General features: G+C 55.6%; 1 protein-coding gene across 1 annotated transcript; it reads right to left on the bottom strand.

Moving 5' to 3' along the window:
• Positions 1–2,796: 2,796 nt before the first annotated feature.
• RBPMS (RNA binding protein, mRNA processing factor) lies at positions 2,797–14,578 on the bottom strand. Its single transcript, XM_030947569.1, has 9 exons — positions 14,470–14,578; positions 8,591–8,668; positions 8,353–8,391; positions 8,182–8,244; positions 7,321–7,471; positions 6,590–6,720; positions 4,809–4,878; positions 3,423–3,528; positions 2,797–2,831 (listed from the first exon to the last, which is right to left on the bottom strand). The coding sequence occupies exons 1-7, from the start codon at positions 14,530–14,532 to the stop codon at positions 4,816–4,818; spliced, it is 588 nt and encodes a 195-aa protein (XP_030803429.1). The 5' UTR covers positions 14,533–14,578; the 3' UTR covers positions 2,797–2,831; positions 3,423–3,528; positions 4,809–4,815.

Below are 14,578 nucleotides of genomic sequence, written 5' to 3'. Positions count from 1 at the left end.
GCGGGCAAAGGCGACGCCAGGCGAGCAGCAGCCTGCTCCCGCCCCTTGCTGATGAGGGCAATGCTCATCAGCACAGAGACAAAAACAGGCTGGCTTTTGGGGGAAATTAGAAAAAAAAGAAATGGTTCAAGAGGTTAAATATTTTGGGCAAGGCCCCACTTCCTTTCACAGGGCAGATCTGGGGGCAGATCTGGGAGCAGATGCAATGCCCAGGCAAAGTCCAGGATGTGTGCATGTTTCACGGCTCTCTTAGCTGCAGGATGTTTGCTGCTGAATCCGCTCCCAAAAACATCTGTGTGTCTCTCAAAGTGGTGCCTGGGACAGAGGTTTTGGCCAGTTGCTGCTGCTCAGAGCAGCTCTTGGGCTGAGCAGCAGTGTTGTGGCTCCCTTCCCTTCCCTTCCTCCCCCATGCCTGCCAACAAACCTCTCCGCTGGATGCAGCTCGGAAGGAAAGCTGTGAAAGCTGTGACTCTCGGTGGCCACAGCGGGATTAACATCCAACATTAAGGGTTTAACTCATCCCTGCCAGCCAGGGGTTTCAAATAACTGCCATGCCTCTTCCTTCCACCCTGGAGCTTGTAGCTTTTTTAATCCTGTCCTTTACACCCTGTTTGCCAGGCTGCCTTTGCTAAGCTGGAGCTTGCTCCTGGCACTTTGTTTTTGAAGCCTGGTGTGTTGGCTGAAGCTCCTGGGGATGCTGGTCACATTTGTCAGGGTGGGAGCAGAGCAAAGAAAGGAGGAGGAATTTCTAGGTTGGGCTTACAAACTGGAGTTTTTCAAAATTCCCAGCGTGTTAAAAAAAATACAGAGCTAATCTGGCCCTTGGTCTCTAGGTTACGTTTGCCTCAGCCGAGGCTGAGCTCATGGAAAATTGCATCCCAGCTCCTGTGCTCTGTGCCAAGATTAGTAGGTTTAAAACTAACCGATAACATCTTTGTAAACTTGGAGTAATTTCTTTAAAGCCTGCTGATCCTTCCAGCCTGGATTTTGGAGCTTTCCTAGAGATCCAAGAGAGCCAAACAGGACGATGGCATCTACCCTGAAAAATCACCCAGGAGCCTGACAGTGCTTTCAGCTGCTCCTGAGGGAGGAAAGAGGCTGATGTTTGCCAAGGCCCTGAGGGGTGTGCTGGGATCCTTCTCCCTGTTCCCAGCCGGATACACAGCACACGGCGACGCTCTGCGCGTAACTTATAATAATCACCGGTTTTATTTTAAAAAAATTACAATAGAAAAGTACCTTTAAACATATTTCCAAAAGCAGAGTAGACAATGTGGAAGCTTCTCTCCTCTCCACGAGACAAAGTACAGGAAATAGTTTGCTAAAAGAGTTAGTCCGTTGCTTGGGAACGCTGGTATCGTTCCTTTTGGAGCCGCTCTGAGGTTTGTCTTGGATTTGATTTCTTCTCACATCACTTTTATCAGGCCCATTTTTTACAGAAGACCCCAATGGGACAGTTTCTGATGGTGAAAAACCCCATTTTTTCCTCCCCCGTCCCACCCCGACGGCCAGAATCTCAGCCATCTTATTGTGGCCCACCCACAGGACAAGAGGAAGGAGAAAAGAAAAGGTGATGATGTTTAATGAGGCCATGAACAGCTGGGAAAAACCGGCTACAGTGAGGCCTGGGCAGCAGCTGAGTTCAGTGTTCCCTGCAGCTGGAATGGAGATGGGGGAAACGCAATGGAAGGAGAAGTTCTGCACCTCCCTGTGCAAGAAACGGAAACTGATAGAGCTTTTGGGTCAGTTTGCTCCCTTCTTTTTCCAAATTCCTCCTGGAGCAAGGAGAAGGAGAACTAGTATGTCAAGCAGTCTCTCTGCTGGTACTCTATCTCTGTAAAGGATGTTGGCAGCCTCCCTTCTCATCTTTGCACATGGAAACATGGGAATGCCACGCAGGGAGCAGCTGGACCAGCGTAACATTGGCACTCAAACCACAGGCCAGGCCAGTGCTTCAGGATAACGGGGAGCCCCTCAGGACTCATGTCCAACCTGGAGGGAGCTGGCAAACCAAGGATTTGTTGGTATATTTTTTCATACAGCAGTTTACGTTGCCTGTAACAGCTTGGAGCAGTCATGGCAGCAGAGGAGGAGGAGGATTAGGAGGCAAATTGTCACCTTGCTACGTGTGTGGGCTGCCTGCCCATCCCTGATCCGAGCTGTTGTACCCCACGGAAGCTTTGCACAGCAGCTATGAACACAGCCCCAAGGTAAAAAAAAACACAGGAAGGAAGTTCCTGGTCGTCCTGCCTGCTGGTCATTTGGTGCAATTGGGAAGAGAACAGTAATACTGTAGTGTCTGCAGACGCCTTGCCAGCACAGCCAGAGCACAGTTCCTGTGCCGGGGAAGCACAGTTCCTGCAAACCTGCATCGTGTGTGTCGACGTCCTCACGCTTGTGAACATCGTGCCTTCCACATGCAGCTGCCAGGGCCAGGGGATAATAAGACTCTTCTTTACACACCTCAAAAGTCAAGCACAAAGCCTGTGGTCCGACCCGGTGTAAGATTGTCTTCTTGAGGAGCTTTGGTACAAAAATACTTGTTCTTGTTTTGGTTTTTTTCCTTTTACTTTCTTTTTTTCTTTTTTTTTCTTTTTTTGTAGTCTGCTTTCCTATGGTTCATTTGAAAAGGCTTTTCAAACACTACAACAATGCCTGTCAAACCATGCTTTTGAGAGTAACACACTCTTCCTTACAAATATACAGTGTAAAAGAGGAAAATATTATTACTAGGTATGTTTATCTTTTTTCTTCTAGGAGAGCAGATGTGTGATAGAGGCTGTGGGAAAGTCTTGGAGGAATCCAAACTTGTGTAAGGTTTTTTTTCAAGCCTGAAACAACAAAGAGAGGTGTTAAAAAAAAAAAAAAGAGCAACTGTGATGGAGGAAAAAGGGCTGTGGTTAATCTCTCTTCCTTTGTGGAAGGAAGGAAGCGAGGTAGGGGGGAGAGGGAGGCTTGTTTTGGAAATTTTTGTCAGGACTGTGCTCTCAGGACAGTTGTTTAGCAGGGAAAGGGTAAGGTGGGACCTGCCTGCAGGGAGAGAGCGCAGCATCCCTGGCACAAAGAACCCCACTGATCCCACTTTGTTCCTCCTGCTGGCTGCAGTCCCTGGGGCTGGAAGAGGGAAGCCGGGAGTTAAGTGTGAGTTTTGCAGTTAAGAGGAATTCGGCCTCTGTTGATCCAAGGCAGGAAGCAAGGAGGGAGATGAGATTAGCAGGGTAATGAGAGGCATTCCTTGTTTGTGGAAACTCTCACCCCAGATAACAGCCATCCAGGGGAATGGCAGACCCATGGCTCTACAGGGCAGTAGCTGGAGCAGCCCCTGCCAACCTCAGGGCCTGTTCCTCAGGGACATTGTGATGACTTCCTCACTCCTCTGCCCCCTTCCCGAAGCAGCTGATGCCGCAGGGTGGCATCCTTACCAGCACACTGAGGTCCTGTGGAGAGCACACCAACCCAGTAGCCACCTTGGAAGACTCCATTAATACCCACAAGACTGACTGTAGGCCACCATCACACACCTGAGACCTGTGGGAGGACACAGCAGAGAGTGAGGAACGCTGGCACTGGGGACTGAGGTCAGTGTCCTGTGGGCAGGGGTGATTTCACAGGGACCACAGCTAGCACTTCCCAAGGGGACAGCTTGCAGCTTATTGGGCCAAAGATAGCACTTGGTGGTCTCAGATATTTTTTCCAACCTAACTGATTGTGGGATTAGCTCTGCCATGATGGGCTCCAGGCAGTAAATCCAGAGAGATGCAGGCAGGAGAGCCAGGCCCTCAGCCAAACCCTCTGTGCCCTTCCCAGCTGGAGGAGCCTGGAAGGGAAACAGGTGGTCCCTGACCCTCCATCCTCACCACCCACTGCGGCTCTTGGGCTGGTGGACCTGTTTTAAGGGATTTGCTCATCTCCCCTTCCCAAAAGCTTCTCTGCTCACATTTTATCTGGAAACATTGGCGTGTTGCATATTTTGGAAGAACCATTGGTTCCCAAAGTCTCACTACTCCCTATTTTTATCTGCTGGGCCTAAAATAGCTGGTGAATTCTTTATGGATCCAAATCTGGGGCCGGCTGCAGCCGGGGCTGGGCCTCATGCCCTCCCAGCTGAGTGACCTCCAGGGCTGCAGATGCCAGGCAGATGGGCAGAACCGTCACATGTGAGTGTGGGCAGCTGATGCCAGAGCTTTGGATCCACTGGCATTTCTCCACAGGAGGGTGTGGAAGCAGGAGGCTTCCCAGCAGGGATTGTTCCTGGCTACGGTGGTCCAGGCAGGCTGGGATTGCAGGGCAAGCAGTGCTCAGTGTCCACCAAGGCTCTTTTCCCTCTTCTATGCGAGTCCCCTTTGTTTATTTATCCACAAAGGCCAAAGTTATTTGCAGAGCGTATCTTGCAAGGCTTTTTCCATCCGAAGAGGTCCCAGATGGAATGGGATCATCCCTCCCTCCTGCCGGGCAGCTGGGTGCTTGGTAAGGCTGTGCTTCTTGTTTTGGCACCCCCACCACCCCAGGCTGCCTGGATAGCTTTCCTTAAGGTTTAATGAGGTGATGGTGTCAGGGATGCCTTTTCCATCACAACACCCCCCTCTGGCATGGTGCCTTTCCCTCCTGCCCCAGGGCATGTGGGAAAGTGAATGGTGGCACAGACATCCCTTTCTGGGGACAAGGAGGGCAACTGGACTTGGGGTGTCTGCTGGAAAGTGGCCACCCACCCTGAGCTGCTGGAGAGCCTGGGAGTCACAGTGGGGAAGCTCAGGGCAGAGGTGGAGGTGGTCCCCAGGTGGCCAGGAGGATGGGACAGTGGCACTCACCCGGCATTCAGCAGAACTGACGGGACTTCCAGCCCTGAGAACCAGCCTCGGAGGGAGGGAGCCAGCGCATCTGCCAAAGCAAGGGAGACACAAGGTGAGAGGGAGGGGCGGGCTGCCCACCCTGGCAATATCAGGCTGTGGCTGGGCTCCCTTTTCCTGGCTTTTCCCAGCTTTTCCCAGGCACAGGGCGGAGGGAGGTTGGAACAGCAGTACAGCCATCCCAGCTCTAATTCCAACAGTAACACTGAGGCTGAGCACAGCCCCTGGCATGGCTGCTTCCAGCAGGATGGAGCTGGGACAGCAGCACCATGGTCCCACTGAGCAGGAGTGAGCTCATCCTTCTCAGCTCCTGCAAAGCCTGCTTGAAACAGGGCGGAAAACATCAGATGCCAAAATTTGGCATGCAGGCACTCAGTGCTCTGCCAGATAACTCCAAGCCAGTCCACCGTCCATCCTGCAGTTCCCGGTCCCACTGCTGTCTGCAGGATCCAGCGAAGCAGCTCCAGTTTGGATGGTGGCACCAGTCTCCAGCCCCCACCCAGCAAAGCCACAACCTCAGCAGCTGCACAGGAGGATGGGAAGGTGCCACCAGCACCCTCCCCAGCAGGCTGATATTTCACATCAGGTAATATTGCTTCTGTCTAACATTACGTCTCAGCCTGGGTTTTCCCAAGGGACCCTCAGAGCTTCTGTATGCCTGTTTCCTTGGCTGTGCGCTTCCCTGAGCAGGGCAGGTGCTGCCTGTTAGCAGTTATTTGACAAGGCAAGTACGTAGCTGCAATAATATTTACCAACGCTCTTCCTATGAACAGCAGGGCCCAGAAAGCTGGAGTTTCATCCAAAGGCTGCACATGGTTTGCACACTGAGCACTTTTCCTCACCCTTCTGCTCAAATCAGCCCCTGGCTGCTCCAGCTCTCAGTGATGGTGGCTCTGGATAACCTGGCTCAATCTTGGTGGGCCAAGGCCAAAAGCCTTTTGGATGCAGTTTTTCTGGCAAATCTATTTCCATGTGCTTGTTACCTCCTGTTCATCGCTGAGCTGGAGCTGGCTGCAAGGAGCAAAAGCCAGGGTGCTGCCCAGCATGGATGCTGAGGAGGTAGCTGCCCTTTCCCCCTTGTGGCAGGGGTCCTTTGCCAGCATCCCCATGATGCTGCAAGGCTGGCACTGCAAAGAAATCCTCTTCCTACGCCATTTCCACCTCTCCTCCTCTTTCCCCTGCTCCTCTCCCAGGCGGATGGTTAATTTTTAACAGCCCATGCTGCCATCGGGGGCCAGCAGCAGCTGGTAGAAAGCGCTTGTGACGAGGCAGCTCCTCGTCAATAAAAGATGGACCCTCCATTTGTGCTTCACTTCCCTCTCCTCCCTGTGAGAGCTGCTTGCCTTCACACCCCATGAGCAGCACATCCATGAACAGCATCCCAGCCATGCTGCAAGGGCAGCCAGGGGTTCTGGAGCCCCCCTCTCACACTGGCAGCCGGATGGTTCGGTGCCAGGAGTGATGGGCATGGTCCAGACCCTGGGAGCATCCCCAGCCCTCCCTCCTCCCTCACAACCTGCCCCACCACAGGTAGCAGCGAAAGTAGGAAGGCAGAGAGAGGAGTCTGGGGAAAGGCAGGACCCCTGCCAGCATTCTGCTCCATTTGGGAGCCTTCCCTAACTTGGGGAGCGGGGAGTGAGTGCCTGTGAGCCGGGCAGAGTTAGTGGTGCAGTGAGCACCGAGGGGAAGGGGGGCCAGGGCAGGAGGGAGGGTGAGCAGTGGAGGTGGATGGTTGGAATTACCTGGGCGTGCAGTGAAGCGGGGTAGGTGAAAGCAGGAGGAGGTAGAGCAGGTGCTAATTCCGCTGGGTACAGAGGGTACGGCCCCCACACTTCAGGGCTACTGGGGTAAAGTGCAGGCACTGTGAGCTCATCTGCAAGAGAAGAAGAGGGAGAGTTAATGGTGACCAGAGGGCTGCGACCATCGCTGCATCCTTCCTTCTCCCCTTGATGCAGGAGCAGAGCTGCCCCTGAAAAACTGTGAGATGCCACCACTGAGAGCTGGCTCACAAAGCTAACACAGCATTCTCCCGCTGGGATAACATGAGGTGAGCAATGCTATGGGGCTGGGGGTGTCATTCAGGGAGCTGGGGCTGGGCTCCTTGTCTCCAAGATGTTTAGTAAAACCAGGGATTCAGCAGAGGAGAGTGTGCAGCTCGTGCCTGTGTGCCAGAGCAGGGTGAGGAGCCAGAGTCTACATGAGAGATCTTCCAGAAGCAGCAAAGGGCATGGAGCGCTCACAGCAGGGCATTGCCAAGGTCCCTCCTGAGACCTCTGCTAGCTGTCACCTGTGCCAGGTCCTCTCCTTTGGAAACCCCCAGCACGTGCCACCACGCAGCAAGCAGGTACCAATGCTTCCAATGGGACCTGGTATTCCCCTTGGCCACCCCATCACGATGTCCCCCCTCCTTCCAGTTCCAATATCCCTGGTGCCTGCCAGCCCGAGCCCTGCTAGCAGTGCAGGGGGTACTCACAGGGCTCCCGGGCGATGAACTGAGGTACAGCAGTGGGGAGAGGGGTGGTGGGATTTGGGGTGCCCACCAGCTTGTTCTTGGCCATCTTGGTGTTGGCCTTGGCAAACTCCAGCCGCAGCGTCTGGGGGATCTCGGGGTCAAAGCGGATGCCCTGTGGAAGGGAGGGAAGGAGGGGCAGCGGGTGGGTGAGCACCGCCGCGTGCCGGCCCCGTAGCAAAAATAACTCCCCGTTATTTATGGGTTTTTTTCAGCTTCCAGCCCTGAAATGAGCTAATTTGCCGGGCCCCGAGGCAGCTCACATTCCTCCGGCATCTTTAGCATCGGCACCATATTTGGCAGTCGGCATCCCGCAAGGCCGAGCTCTTATCCAGAGGGATTAATGGAGCCAAAAAAAAAAAGTTTTATGTTGAAAATGAAGAGAAGGAAAAAAACAACCCCGAACCAAAATGCAGGGGAGAGCTGGGGTGGAATTGGAGAACCAGCTCCACACAGTTCTGCCTGTGATTATTTTCAGGTAACTTCACAAGTTGCTAAAAGTGAAATTTGTTTTTTTCTTTTGCAGACTTAGCTGGGATTTTTCCTGCTGAATAAACAGGGAATACTCTTTCTCACTTGCATCTAAGGCTCAAGTCCTGAGTGTTCAAGCCCTCCTGGATGGCCCTGAGAAAGGTGAGAGTGACACAGCCCCCCAGGAGGGAGGATGCAGATGAGAAACAAGCTTGTCTGGAGGGATTGGGATGCCCTGGGGCTGGCTGGCATGGGAGGTGCACATCCTAGGGATGGAGGAATTCAGAGAGTCTCTGGGGACAGGAAAACAAGGGGAAAAAGGAGCAATGGAGTGGCTGAGCCAGGCACACTCACGTTCAGCGCGTTCTTGGCTGCCTCCGCCTCGGAGCGGCTGTCGAAGCTGACGAAGCCCACAGGCTGTGGAGGAAGGACAGGAGCCATCAGTCAGGTTCCTGGGGAGCACAGAGGAGAGCCCCTCACCCCAGGGAATGGTGGCATGGTTACACCATGTGGAGCAGCTCCTACCTGCTTGGAGGTGAGTTTGATGAGCGACCCTTCGTACCCCTGCAAGAAAAGGATTAAAAAGGGTTTTTGGTGGAGATCCCCACAATTAAATACTAGTAACTGAATAAACGGACTGAATTAGACTTCATTGGGTTCCCAGATGGTGGGATGATGGGTTCCTAAATGGTTTGGGGCCATGGGGCTGGGGCAGACGCCAACCCCATGCTTTCAGCCCCCCATTCCCTCCCCAGTGTGATACCTTAAAGGGTCTGAAGAGCAGGTAAAGTTCCCGGGGCTTGATGTCCAGAGGCAACCCACTGACAAAGAGTGTCCTCACCTGGAAAAGAAGAAAGGAGGTTCCTGGGGACCCTCTCTTGTCCCAGAGAATTGGGGATACACCATGCTCCCTGTAGCCAGAGGGACAATGCCAGCCCAAGGGGAGCAGACAAAAGCCTTAAGCCAATGTGCTGGTTTTGCATCGTGCTTGAGTGATGCTGAATTTTTGGAAGGGATGGCCGCATCCTTCATGTGGCCATGGAGGAAGCTGCTAAGGCACCATGGAAAGGTAGCAGGGACCTGTCCTCACCCCAGCAGTCCTCTCCAGGTTAAAAAGCTCACAGAATCCCAGCACCTTCCTACCCTGGTCTGGCAAACAGGATTTCTCCCAGCATCCCCAGCAGATCCTGGACAATGCCTATTGTCTCAGTTTAATTGCAGCAACTCATTAAGGACTGGGAGAAGCAAACACCAGCTCTTCCTCCTGGAGGAAAAGCCCTGGTTTAGTGGGGGCTGGATTTAAACAGCTTGTGCCTGGTTTGTAAAAGTCACCTTTTAAGGGGTTTTAATCCATTTTGGGTGGATCTAATGTTTATCGTGGTGCAGCATCCTCAAAGCGGGGATGTTTGGCAGAAATTCTGCTCCCACCACCCTGAGGGGGGATGTGGGGCTCCTCCAGGATGAGCAAACCCTGTGCTGGGTTGGTTTTGCTTTACAACCAGCTTGTAACCGGGAGAGCAGTGTGGGGAACTGAACCTGCTGTTCCTCTCCTCATGCCCAAAATCTCATCCTAACACTTTGGGCTGTAGAAGGGGAAAACCTTCATGTATTTTATTTAATTTTTTGGCCAGGCACCCTGCCTGCCCCATTCCCTGGGAAAGAGACATGGGAAACAGCCAGAAACAGCCAGCCCAGGCCTATTCATGTGCTGACATTTCTTCTTTCTCTTGCAGATAAGCTATCTCCCCCATCTCCCAGCCTGGGAGCAGCAAACATTCCTGCTTTGTGGAACAAAACCTCTGGCTGACCTATATCTATTAAATAACAAAAGGTACTCAGCTGTTTGCACACAGCCCTTGTGTCAACAGCCCTGGTGATACCCATCCTGGGTGCCAGCATTATCATCATCATCATCATCCCTGCAGGTACCAGCATCCAGGCTGGATGAGATCAGCAGAGAAGGGGTGTCCTCACCCCTTCCTGAGCCAGGGCTACTAGCCTGTGCCCTCTATTGGGACCATCCCCCAGAGCTCCTCAGGGGACCCCTGCCAGCTTTTTGCCTGTCTGCTGGGACCAGGGAGTGATGGAGCATCCCACAGTGTTCAGTGCTGCCCTGTCCCCCAGTGGAGACATTGCCCCAGTTTCTCCTGGCAGGGGCTAGGGGGGGATTCACCTGGAGGATCTCCCCTTGTGTCCATGAAATTCAGCCTAAAGAAAGCAACCTTTTCCTTTCCTAGGGTGAAAAATACTGGCTTTCACACAGGTCCTCCTGAGCATGGCTGCTGTTCAGGGAATCCCAGGGAATCAGCTCTCCAGACACATGCACCCTCCTAGGTGGGTTTACATCCTGAGCATCCCTGCAGGGTGTCCCCTGTCTCCCCCATCCCTAGAGCCATCCCTGGAGCCATCCCTGGCTTCCTGCGTCTCCTCTCCCTGGGGAGCTTCAGGAAACACCAGGGACCAGTGGGAGGGAGTGGGGAACCCACTGCCAGTTTTCATCCCTGAAATCCAAACCGTGCATGCCCAAGCCTGCCAGACCATTTGACCCCAAAGCCACATGGGAGAGAGACAGAGATGAAAGATCCCAAGGAGCCCTCCAAAATTCAGCCCCACAGAGGAAGGGCTTCTCTAATGACTTTGTTTTCTTTGCAAGTTCAAACGCGGGTCGGCCAAGTTTGAATCTGTAAAATTATACAGTGGCTAGAGGGAGAAGGGCTCTAAAGGATCCCCCAGCTGGATTACAGCCCCAAAAGGGTTTTTGGGGCCCAGGGCAGGGGATGGGTACGAGCTCCTGGGTGCTTCCCATCTGCACCCCACAAATGCACCCAGCCCCAGGGATGTTGGAGTAGGTCCTACACGAACAGCATCCTTGTACTGGGTAACGAGCAGGTGGGATGGCAGAGCAAGGGAGCATCCTTGGGGATAATCCCAGCAGGTTGCACAGATACCCTTTTGCCAAGGGAAAGATTTTAGACAGAAATATTACTCCTGCCCTTAAATGGAAGGGGAGCTTTGGCCCAGGGAGCTAGTCCAGGTTTTTTTGTGCTGAAATCCCAGGGATTCAGTCCCCATCCTCTACCAGAAACACTCCTAGGGCAAAATCCTTCCCTGAAAAAAAAAAACCTTATCAGAGAAATGGCCAGGCAGCAGGCACGTATCTGTTCTTCTACAGGGAAGAATTGCTCCTTCAGAGAGGTGGATAAGGCACAGCATCTGCTCCCAAGGATGTCATGGGACAGGGCCAGACTGACAGCTCTCCAGCAAGGATTAAAGGGTGCTGGAGCATGGGATTCCCCCAGCCTAAACCCCACCATATTTTTGGACAGCCTGAGCTGTTTCAGTTCTGCTGTATGAACATCTTTCAGTTTCTGTTTGGTGGAGCATTTCTCTGTCTCTCCTTCTTCCTGAAATTTGGGTTGAAACCAAAGATTTTTTAAAAGCCAGCAGTGCCAATGTTTGCTCCAGGAGGAGCTCAAAGGTGACCACCTTGACTTCCTTCCATGGGGATGGCAGCTATGGGACTGCTCCAAGTCCCTTTCCACAGTACTCCTCTGCTCCAGCTGCTGCACCCCACAGCTCCCAAATTTCCCAGGGCTGCTGGATCCTACCTATGTTGCCTCACTCCTGATATGTCCCCTCCTGACTTTTTTTTTCCCTGCAGGAAGTCTGCTCTTCATCTGTGCTACTCTCCTCTTTCTTGGAAATCATCTCCATCCCACCTCTGGCCTGTCCCCTCTCACCTTTGCATCCCACATCCCAGTCTGTTGTCCTTGAGATCCTGCATCTCATCTTGGATCGGTTTAAGGGATGCTGGAAAGGATCTGTGGAGGTTAGGGTTGAGGACATGCAAGGAGAGGCAAAGATCTGGGCCAGGAGGTGACTGGGGTCTCCAGAGCGTGGATCAAGGATGACCCCAGCATGGAGAGGTCTGTGATGGAGCACCAGCAGCCCTCCTCCTCCTCTTCCTCACATGAAGCCACAAGCCAGGTTTGTCTCCTGCAGGTAAGGAGGCACCAGCAGGGCATTTGCTTGGCTTGGACCCCATCACACAGCAGTGCCCAGAGGGATCCCAGAGGTCCCAGAGGAATCCCAGCACCATCCTGGTCCCCTGTCCTGCCCTGCCCTGCCCAGACCAGCCCCGGTAAACGTTAACAGGCCGTGGGGAGGCGGGAGGCGTCCGGGTGATTCATCCACGAGGCATTTAATCGCCTCCTTCAGCCCAGCTCCCATGCCTCGTCCTTCCGTCCGTGCATGCACCCCTTCCAGCAGGGCTCGCTTTAATGCTCCACCAGCCGATGATCCGCCTGACTGCCCGCCGCCCGGGAGGCACCGGATCCGGCGGCAGCGGGAGGGCGATGCCACGGGGCTGCCATCGAGCCGTGCAGCCGGGCCGGCCGGGCTTCCCCTCCCATTCCCGGCAAAGCGGGGTGCCGCCTCTCCCCCGGCTGCGGGGTGCACTCCCGCCCCGCCGGGATTAGTCCTGGCATAAATAGTCTCTTGGCTAATGGAGCGTCTTCCTCGGCTGGGTTTAGATTGCCGGGCTGTGTGTACGCATGCCTTGAGCCCGCAAAACTCCCCGACATAAACAAGGCTGAGGCCGAGGGATGCCGGCTTCCCCGCCCGGAGGATGCGGGAGGAGCGGCACGCATCTCCGGCCTCGCCACCCGGAGCCGCTTTGCTGGAAAATCGCTGTTCTCTCACGTCCGGTGAAGGACGGGAGCAGAGGAACAGTCCTTGGGGGAAAGCGAGTCCAGAGCTGCCGGGGCTGGAACGAGGAAGCAGCAGAGGAAAAGACAGTGAGCAGCCAAGGGAGCAGATGGGGGATTGCAACAGAGCGGAGGAGCGGCGGGATCAGGCGCGGGTCACACTCGTCCCTGTCCCGCCTGGAGCTTGCTCCCAAAGCCTCCGGACCCTGCGCTTTGAGGAGGAAAGGAAGCAGGAGCACGGGGGGATGCAACACAGGGGCCACGGGGGCAGATTTTATCCACTCGCTGGGCACATTCCCCCTGGGAAGCATCCCTGGGGTCCCCTCCCCATGGCACGGCTCCCCCGGGATGAGGGATCTGGCATGGGATGGGGACGAGGGCCACGAGCCGGGCTCTCCGCAGCCACTCTGCTACCAAATAAGGCCTCCACCGAGCCTTTCACATGCCGTTCTCGCCTGGCCAAAGTGACGTGACTGCCTTCCCAAATTGTTCCGGCTCCTCCGTGGGGAAGCCCCTGGCCCACAGCTCCCCTGCACGGCGCGGGGGAAGACAGGCGAGAGTGACGGGGAAGACACCCGGGGTGCCAGGGAGGAGCGGGCATGGAGTGGGGGCTTTTCCCACCTGGCAGCGCCCTGAGTGACCTCTCCCTCTCCTCTTCTGAGGGAACAGGAGGCTGGAAGGCAAGCGCTGGGAGGGGGGAGGAGAGGCACAGTAGCTGGACAACCCTTTCCCTGCGCTTGAGTAAATAAGACAGCACCGGCTCCTCCAGCCTGGGCTGGAACAAGTCCTGCAGGGAAAATACCTGCTTGGCACCGGAGCAGCGCGGCTGGTAGGCAGGAGCGGGCATCGCCCACCTCGTGTGTCCCCGGCACCTCCCAGCCGTCCCCTCCGGGCGCTCCCCATGCCCGGCATCACCGGGTCAGCGGGTCCCCAAGGATCAGCAGTGCACCAGCCAGCCCCGGGCCCTCCGGATCCGGCGGGAGGGGAGTGAGGGCTGCCCTGGTTTTGCCCGGTGCACGGTTCCATGCTTTTGGAAAAGGCAACGGGCCTCCATGGATGTCACCCTCTGCCGTGCCCAACAGAGCCGCAGCATCATCTCCCACACACCCCGCAAGGCCCCCAGGGGAAAGAACTTCCCGTTTTTTAGGAAACTTTGGGAAGTTTGAAGCCAGAGCCACCTCTGGAATTAAACAAATGAAGGCAGGCGGCAGCGGGCGGTGGAGTTGAGGTGATTGATCCCAGCGTTGGTCACCAAGCAGGGAGCTCAGGAGGGAGCTGCTGGAGCAGCCCAGCCGGGTGGAGGCTAAGGAGGAGGAGGAGGCGATCTTAGATCGGAATCTTCCCGCTCTCACCCTCACAAAGTCCAAATTCCCATCTCAAGGTCACGGGCAAAACCAGGAACTTTGCGGCTGGAATGAAGAAAACCAGCTCTCACCGTGGCGGGGTGTGGGGTTGGTCTCCCGTGGGGATGGGAGCGTTTCAGACATTTTTGGGGTGAGACCCGCGGGAAAGAGATGCGCGGCGGCTGGATGCACTGTACCCACGGGCACCGGCAGCACCAGACACCGGCAGCGGGGCCCGGGGGAACCTGGTTTATTCCCCACGCCCCGCGGGTCGATCTGTGTCTCGCGTGGGGCTCCCCGCGCCCGCAGGTTCCCTCCGGCGAGGCTGAGGGGCGCTTGCGGCGAGCCCCAGGGGGATGCGGGCGGAGAATAGAAGCGTCCCGGGGAGCGGGGACGCGTTCCCGCCGCTCGTCCCTGTTCCCCCCGCAGCAGCCCCGGGTACCGGTAGCCGGCGGGAGCCCCGCGGCGCCGACCCCCCATCCCGCGGGGGTGCGTGGGCACCCGCGGAGCGCAGCTCCTGGGAACCGCGGGTGGGGAGGGGGAAGCCGGACCCCCTCCGCCCCAAATCCCCGGTGTGTTTGTCCCCCCGGTACCTCCTCCTCGGGCAGGCTGGTATCGGCGGGGCCGCCCTCCCTGTCGGCGGGGACGCTGCTCATGGTGCGACCGGCCAGGCTCCTCGTCCCGCCGGCGGCAGCCGCGTCC

This window comes from Camarhynchus parvulus, chromosome 4, assembly GCF_901933205.1.
Source record: "Camarhynchus parvulus chromosome 4, STF_HiC, whole genome shotgun sequence".
Lineage (NCBI taxonomy): Eukaryota > Metazoa > Chordata > Aves > Passeriformes > Thraupidae > Camarhynchus > Camarhynchus parvulus.
The sequence above is the reverse complement of the archived record's forward strand: the minus strand, read 5'-3'. Positions and strand labels throughout refer to the sequence as shown.